Source organism: Oncorhynchus tshawytscha, linkage group LG10 (assembly GCF_018296145.1).
Source record: "Oncorhynchus tshawytscha isolate Ot180627B linkage group LG10, Otsh_v2.0, whole genome shotgun sequence".
Classification (NCBI taxonomy): Eukaryota; Metazoa; Chordata; class Actinopteri; order Salmoniformes; family Salmonidae; genus Oncorhynchus; species Oncorhynchus tshawytscha.
The window spans coordinates 20,292,254-20,301,123 of NC_056438.1; the positions used below are offsets into that span (position 1 = coordinate 20,292,254).

An 8,870-nucleotide genomic window follows, 5' to 3' on the forward strand; every position below is an offset into this window, starting at 1 on the left:
AATGATTGGGGGGGATCTGCCTGTTCTGCACATTGGGGGCGTCATGTCCCCCCATCCCGTGAGGCAATTTCGCCTGTGATAAATAGCATAACTTTATAACAATGTCTGAAGATAACAGAAAATAACTGTTTATGTGCAAATCAGTGATGTGTTAGTGGTGCCATTCCATAAGGCTTTGTCTGAAGAGATCTGACAATATTATTAGGCTATACAAGGATATTTTCATTTGCCATAATGAGCCACACTTATATAAAAGTTATATAAAATGTATGCCGGACATTGGAAACTGTTACACGATGGGCGCCATTTTGGTTCAGTAAACAATTCTACCGGCGGATGTTCTCTCCCAGAAGAGCGCCCGACTGCATGCAGTTTCCTTTATCTTTCACAGTCATTTAGCGCCTTGTAAAATTGAGCAATGACCGCGTCTTTGGTTGTGCAGAGGTTAGCAGGAGTGTCCGGGGCGCTTGCTGTCACGGCTGGGGCATACGGAGCTCACGGTAGGAGCTCACGTCTTCGTAATTGTGCGGGGCATAACAACCAGATTAAATGATTGTGTAACGTTAGTGAACTTTAAAAGTTAGGCATGTTGTTGTGTATGCGCTGCAGGACAGGCTTATGTCACTCATTGGGCCATGTCACTAGAGCTAAATGATAATGTAATTAGCAATATGTAGCCTACAGTGTGCTTTCCGGCTGCAGTTTTCAAGCTACTGTAAATGATGCACATTAACCGAATGAAAAGGTGTATATGGCAGGCTCCTGATGGCTAAACATAAAGTTACACAAATAGGCTTCACTGTTCTTGATGTCACATGACATGACCACCTGTTTTATGTGGTGCTGCTATTACTGTAGCTGTCCTGGCCCTTTACAATATCTCCTATTTGTTTATTCAGGTTTCAAAAACAAAGATCCAGGCGATTACTCGATCGTGGTAAGTGTTGTTTCATATGCTATTTAAGCAATAAGGCACAAGAGGGTGTGATATATGGCCAATATACCACGGCTAAGGGCTGTTCTCTTGCACAACGCAACGCGGCCATGGTAAATTGGCCATATCACACCCCCTCGTGCGTTAATGCTTAAAAAGCATTTGCTATTATAAACTGGTTACCAATGTAATTAGAGCAGTAAAAATAAATGTTTTGTCATACCTGTTGAAGTCAGAAGTTTACATACTCCTTAGCCAAATACATTTTAAACTCTGTTTTTCACTATTCCTGACATTTAATCCTAGTAAAAATTCCCTGTCTTAGGTCAGTTAGGATCACCACTTTATTTTAAGAATGTGAAATGCCAGAATAATAGTAGAGTGATTTTTATTTCAGCTTTAATTTCTTTCATCACTTTCTCTGTGGGTCAGAAGTTTACATACACTCAATTAGTATTTGGTAGCATTGCCTTTAAATTGTTGGGTCAAACGTTTTTGGCAGCCTTCCACAAGCTTCCCTCAAGAAGTTGGGTGAATTTTGGCCCATTCCTCCTGACAGAGCTGGTGTAACTGAGTCAGGTTTGTAGGCCTCCTTGCTCATACAAGCTTCTTCAGTTCTGCCCACACATTTTCTACAAGATTGAGGTCAGGCCTTTATGATGGCCACTCCAATACCTTGACTTTGTTGTCCTTAAGCCATTTTGCCACAACTTTGGAAGTATGCTTGGGGTCATTGTCCATTTGGAAGACCCATTTGCAACCAAGCTTAACTTCCTGACAGATGTCTTGAGATGTTGCTTCAATATATCCACATCATTTTCCACCCTCATGATGCCATCTATTTTGTAAAGTGCCAAGGCATTGGAGTGGCCACCACAATGCCCTGACCTCGATCCTATAGAAAATGTGTTGGTAGAACTGAAAAAGTGTGTGTGATCAAGGAGGCCTACAAACCTGACTCAATTACACCAGCTCTGTCAGGAGGAATGGGCCAAAATACACCCAACTTCTTGTGGAAGGCTGCCCAAAATATAAACAATTTCAAGGCAATGCTACCAAATACTAATTGAGTGAATGTAAACTTCTGACCTAAGACAGGGAATTTGTAATAGGATTAAATGTCAGGAATTGTGAAAAACTGAGTTTAAATGTATTTGGCTAAGGTGTATGTAAACTTCCGACTTTACACACACACACGGTACCAATCCACTTTGGACTCATTCAAGGGTTTTTCCTTTATTCTTACTTTTTTCTACATTGTAAAATAATAGTGAAGACATCAAAACTATGAAATAACAACTTTTTGAATAATGTAGCAACCAAAAAAGTGTTAAACAAATATATTTTAAATTCTTCAAAGTAGTCACCCTTTGCCTTGATGAAAGCTTTGCACTCTCTTGGCATTCTCCCAACTAGCTTCATGAGGTAGTCACCTGGAATGCATTTAAATTAACAGGTGTGTCTTGCTAAGTTAATTTGTGGAATTTCTTTCCTTCTTAAATGTGCTTGAGCCAATGTGTTGTGACATGGTAGGGGTGGTATACAGAATATAGCCCTAAGTCCATATTATGGCAAGAACAGCTCAAATAAGCAAAGAGAAATGACAGTCCATCATTACTTTAAGGCATGAAGGTCAGTCAATACGGAAAATTAAGAACTTTGAAAGTTTCTTCAAGTGCAATTGCAAAAACCATCAAGTGCTATGATGAAACTGGTTCTCATGAGGACCAACACAGGAAAGGAAGACCCAGAGTAGAGGTCGACCGATTATGATTTTTCAACGCCGATACCGATTTATTGGGGGTCCAAAAGAGCCGATGCCAATTTAAAAAATAATAATAATAATTTAAAATATATATATTATTTGTAATAATGACAATTACAACAATACTGAATGAACACTTATTTTAACTTAATATAATACATCAATAAAATGAATTTAGCCTCAAATAAATGAAACATGTTCAATTTGTTTTAAATAATTAAAAAACAAAGTGTTGAAGAAAGTAAAAGTGCGATATGTGCCATGTAAGAAAGCTAACGTTTAAGTTCCTTGCTCAGAACATGAGAACATATGAAAGCTGGTGGTTCCTTTTAACATGAGTCTTCAATATTCCCAGGTAAGAAGTTTTAGGTTGTAGTTGTTATTATAGGAATTATAGGGCTTTCTCTCTATACCATTTGTATTTCATATAGTATTGCCAGTGTAACAGTATAGCTTCCATCCCTCTCCTCGCTCCTACCTGGCCTCGAACCAGGAACACATCGACAACAGCCACCCTTGAAGCAGCGTTACCCATGCAGAGCAAGGGGAACAACCACTCCAAGTCTCAGAGCGAGTGACGTTTGAAACGCTATTAGCGCGCACCCCGCTAACTAGCTAGCCATTTCACATCGGTTACACCAGCCTAATCTCGGGAGTTGATAGACTTGAAGTCATAAACAGCGCAACTCTTGAAGCACAGTGAAGAGCTGCTGGCAAAACGCACGAAAGTGCTGTTTGAATGAATGCTTACGAGCCTGCTGCTGCCTACCATCACTACCATCACCTAAGTCTATCACGTCATAGGCTCGTATTTCTATAACTAAGTCTAAGGTCATTAATATGGTCAAATCCGGAAACTATCATCTCGAAAACAAGACGTTTATTCTTTCAGTGAAATATGGAACCGTTCCGTATTTTATCTAACGGGTGGCATCCATTAGTCTAAATATTCCTGTTACATTGCACAACCTTCAATGTTATGTCATAATTACGTACAATTCTGGCAAATTAGGCTGCATACACACTGACTCTGCGTGCAATGAACGTAAGAGAAGTGACACAATTTCACCTGGTTAATATTGCCTGCTAACCTGGATTTCTTTTAACAAAATATACAGGTTTAAAAATATATACTTCTGTGTATTGATTTTAAGAAAGGCATTGATGTTTATGGTTAGGTACACATTGGAGCAACGATACGCACCGCATCGATAATCTGCAACGCAGGACACACTAGATAAACTAGTAATATCATCAACCATGTGTAGTTAACTAGTGATTATGATTGATTGTTTTTTATAAGATATGTTTAATGCTAGCTAGCAACTTACCTTGGCTTACTGCATTCGCGTTACAGGCAGACTCCTCGTGGAGTGCAATGTAATCAGGTGGTTAGAGCGTTTGACTAGTTAACTGTAAGGTTGCAAGATTGAATCCCCGAGCTGACAAGGTAAAAATCTGTTGTTCTGCCCCTGAACAAGGCAGTTAACCCACCGTTCCTAGGCCGTCATTGAAAATAAGAATGTGTTCTTAACTGACTTGCCTAGTTAAATAAAGGTGTAAAAAAAAAAAAAAAAAAAAAAAAAATTCAATTGGCCAAACCGGTGTCGAAATATACAGATTTTCTATTGTTATGAAAACTTGAAATCGGCCTTAATTAATTGGCCATTCCGATTAATCGGTCGACCTCTAACCCAGAGTTACCTACCACTGCTGCGGAGGATAAGTTCATTAGAGTTACTAGCCTCAGAAATTGCAGCCCAAATAGATGCTTCAGAGTTCAAATAACAGACACATGTCAACATCAACTGTTCAGAGGAGACTGTGTGAATCAGGCCTTCATGGTCAAAGAAACTACTACTATAGGACACCAAACAAGAGAAATGGACATTAGACCAGTGGAAATCTGTCCTTTGGTCTGATGAGTCTAAATTTGAGGTTTTTGGTGTCTTTGATGATCTCTGCATGTGTGGTTCCCACTGAAGTATGGAGGTGTGGGGGTGTTTTGCTGGTGGCACTGTCAGTTATTTATTTAGAATTCAAGGCACACTTAACCAGCATGGCTACCACAGTATTCTGCAGAGATACGTCATCCCTTCCGGTTTGGGCTTAGTGGGACTATCATTTGTTTTCAACAGGACAATGACCCAACACACCTCCAGGCTGTGTAATGGCTATTTGACCAAGAATGAGAGTGATGGAGTACTGCATCAGATGACCTGGCCTCCGCAATCACCCGACCTCAACCCAATTGCGATGGTTTGGGATGAGTCGACCGCCGAGTGAAGGTAAAGCAGCCAACAAGTGCTCATCAAATGTGGGAACTCCTTCAAGACTGTTGGAAAAGCATTCCAGGTGAAGCTGGTTGAGAAAATGCCAAGAGTGCGTAAAGCTGTCATCAAAGCAAAAGGTGGCTACTTCAAAGAACATAAATAAAAATAAATATATTTTTGTTACTACATGATTCCGTATGTGTTATTTCATAGTTTCGATGTCTTCGCTATTATTCTACAATGTAGAAAATAGTACAAATAAAGAAACATTTGAATGAGTAGGTGTGTCCAAACTTGACACACACACACACACAGGGAAGTTTGGGTACTTGATGCTGATTGGCTAGAACAGCATTCCAGCTGTGTTTGTCAGATGATATACCACAGGTATGATGCAAAAAGTTTCCAAAAGCAATAAGGCATCTCAGGGGTTTGCCAATATACCACACTCCTTCTGGGCTTATTGCGTTAAAATAACCAATATGAATATAATGCAAAGTTATACCACCCTGTCAACTTATTTGTCAGACAGTTCTGGTCTCTAATGTATCTACCTCTCCTCAGCTGTATGAGACGGCCAACAAGTACCACTTCTACCACAGCATAGCTCTGCTGGGGGCCTCTCGCTGTCGGAAACCTGCTGTGGTATGTACTGTATACCTCACTCCAATTCTAATTACAGAATTAACTATTGAACACTAGTGTTGTAATAGAACATACGGTGTCTTCAGAAACTATTCCTACCCCTTTAGACTTATTCCACATGTTGTTGTTACAGTCTGAAATCAAAATGGATGAACCATCTACACACAATACCCAATAACGACAAAGTGGAAACATGTTTGTTGAAATTATATGCAGAAATATTTACTTATTAAGTATTCACATATGTTAGAATCACTTTTGGCAGTGAATACAGCTATGAATCATTCTGGATATGTCCAAGTGCTTTTCACACCTGGATTGTACAATATTTGCACATTTATTCTTTAAGCTCTGTCAAGTTGGTTATTGATCGTTAGACATCCATTTAAGTCAAATCGATAACTAGGCCACTCAAGGAACATTCAATGTTGTCCTGGCAAGTAACTCCAGAGTATGTTTGGCCTTGTATTTTAGGTTGTCTTGCTGTGTGTGTCTGTAAGGAATGCAGAATGAACCAGGTTTTCCTCTAGGGTTTTGCTTGTGCTTAACTATATTCCATTTGATTTTTATCCTAAAAAAACTCCTTGCTGATGACGATCATACCCATAACATGATGTAGCCACCACCATGCGTGAAAATATGAAGTGGTACTCAGTAATGTGTTGGATTTGCCCCAAACATAACATTTTGTATTCAGGACATAGAGTGAATTTCTTTGCCACATTTTTTGCAGTTTTACTTTTGTGCCTTTTTGCAAACAGGATACTTGTTTTGGAATATTTTTTATTCTGTACTCTGTAAAGGCTTCCTTTTCGTTCTGTCAGTTAGGTTAATATTGTAGATTAACTACAATGTCGATCCATCCTTAGTTTTTCCTTTCACAGCCATTAAACTCTGTTTTAAAGTCACCATTGACCTCATGGTGAAATCCCTAAGTGGTTTCCTTCCTCTCTGGCAACTGAGTTAGGAAGGACGTCTGTATCTTTGTAGTGACTGGGTGTATTGATACACCATCCAAAGTTATTTTCACCCGTCTACCAATAGGTGCCCATCTTTGCGAGGCATTGGAAAACCTCTTTGGTTGAATCTGTGTTTGAAATTCACTGCTCGACTGAGGGACAGATAATTGTATGTGTGGGGTACGGAGATGAGGCAGTCGTTCAAAAAAATCATGTTACACTTCTTGCACACAGTGAGTCCATGCATCTGAACTTATTCAGGCTTGCCAGAACAAAGGGGTTGAATACGTATTGACTCAAGACATTTCAGCTTTTCATTTTTAATTAGTAAAAATGTCTAAACAATTTCACATTGACATTATTGGGTATTGTGTGTAGGCCAGTGACACAACATATACATGTTGTAACAACAAAGTGGAAAAGGTCAAGGGATATGAATACTTTCTGAAGGCACAATAATTATGTATCTATGGTTTATTATAATCCTCCGCCCGCATGTATTCTCCATTTTTGTTTGCATTAGTGATTTGATGTCCAACTACATGTATTTTCAGATACTGTATTCCACATTCTGAGAAGGCTGTGTGTACGTCTTAAATGGTCAGCCTTAATGGTAAGCGGGGAAGCACACAGTCACTTTCCCCTCTTCTCTCTGCAGGCGGGCGCCCTCCTAGTAGTGGGCATGGGGGCATTCTGTGGCGCCCTGTATCACCAGGCCCTGACGGAGAACCCTGTCCTGAGGAAACTGGCTCCTTACGGGGGCATGTTCCTGATCGCTGGCTGGCTGGCCATAGCCATCTGAACTCTGTCATTTTAACCACTGACCCCTACTGGTGGTGAATGACCTTTCTCTACAGGACACAAACTGACTTATGTTCAGAGAAGAAGGGGCGTTGGTAAAATGTCACTTATCTATACCCTGCTGTTGTTCTGTCATGGGTGTAAAGAGAAGATAAGGTTGTGAGGGATCACTTTTGAAAATGTTCTGTCATCACAGGCTGCGACGTACTCGTGACTTAAATTTCTCTGTTTTTGTGTGTGGGTGTTAACGCACCCACGTTTCAGTTTGAATGGATCCGAAAGACTAATGTATATTAATCCTTAATCATAAATAAACCTTTTGAAAAGAGTTGATCACTTCTCTGTAACCCCTTATTTGTTCCTACTGAGGAAGCCTTCTGATAGTGAATGTCTCTGGCCCATCAGCATTTAATCTTCGAAGTACCGGTGTACAGAGAACACGGAGTTCATTAACCACTGGCCTCACTTTAGCCGGGGCTACGTTCCTTCAAACCTATCTGTATTCAAATTGGAAGTGAAATTCATTGAAGCGCTAATTCCTTCCTTCATTCCATCCTCCCGTTTCCTGATTGTAGGCTGTGTGTGTGTGTGAAGGCCGTCTGCGCGAGGATCTTTTGAAAATTGCTTTATAAATCTCTAGGTCAATTTGCAGGGGGTGGCTCGACGCTCATAAGCCAGCCGACTGACTCGGGAGTCCATTGAAAGTAGAAATCCTATTGACTAAAGCACATCCCAGTGAACTTTGATCACGACTCATAAAATGCTCATTAGAAGGCCGATTAGTGGGCTTTGGGGAAAACGGGGTCAGGCTATCAAACTGCGATTGTTATCTCTGGAATGGAAACACTGGTTACACAAGTTAGTTAATTTGGGCTCCTGAGACAAGGAGAGGAAGCAGGAAAATGTATGGACTGTTTGTGTGGGAGGGCTGTTGGAGGCTCATGTATGCGCATTTTAAGTTGATAATGTGAGATGGTGCCACGGACAAAGGAGAGAGATCTGCACCATCATAATGTGTTCAGAATCCATTCACACTCACCCAGCCACATCACATTGTGCCTGTTTCCCTCCACCTCCTGGTTGCTGACATTTTGGGCGTGCAGCGTTGGGACTACACACACACACACTCCCAAACAGTCACTCATTACTGAAGCAGCACAGTGTCCCCTCGTTAGAATTGACAACCCTGATCACAACGTTCTGCTCCAATACGCTGTGCTAAAACTCCCTTTTTTTTGGTTTCTCAATCTCTGGTCTCTCTTTCTCCCTCTCTCTCAGGCTGTGTCCCTCGCTCTTGGGCTCAGTCTCTCTCTCTCAGGGCCTGTGCTTCACACTTTCTCTTTTGGTCTCTGTTCACTATCCCAGTCTTTGTTTTTGCAGGCCAAAGAAATCACTGGCCTATGAGGATTCACCCGGTGAGTTTATTGCCTCAGCAATAAACTCTGCCGTTTATTCTGTGTCCTCACTCTGCTTTTATTATCCTAAAGTTGTGA

General features: G+C 40.7%; 1 protein-coding gene across 1 annotated transcript; it reads left to right on the top strand.

The window, feature by feature from the left end:
• Positions 1–319: 319 nt before the first annotated feature.
• Positions 320–7,708, top strand: LOC112236211 (transmembrane protein 256). Its single transcript, XM_024404790.2, has 4 exons — positions 320–500; positions 900–937; positions 5,537–5,617; positions 7,235–7,708. The coding sequence occupies exons 1-4, from the start codon at positions 419–421 to the stop codon at positions 7,376–7,378; spliced, it is 345 nt and encodes a 114-aa protein (XP_024260558.1). The 5' UTR covers positions 320–418; the 3' UTR covers positions 7,379–7,708.
• Positions 7,709–8,870: the final 1,162 nt, after the last annotated feature.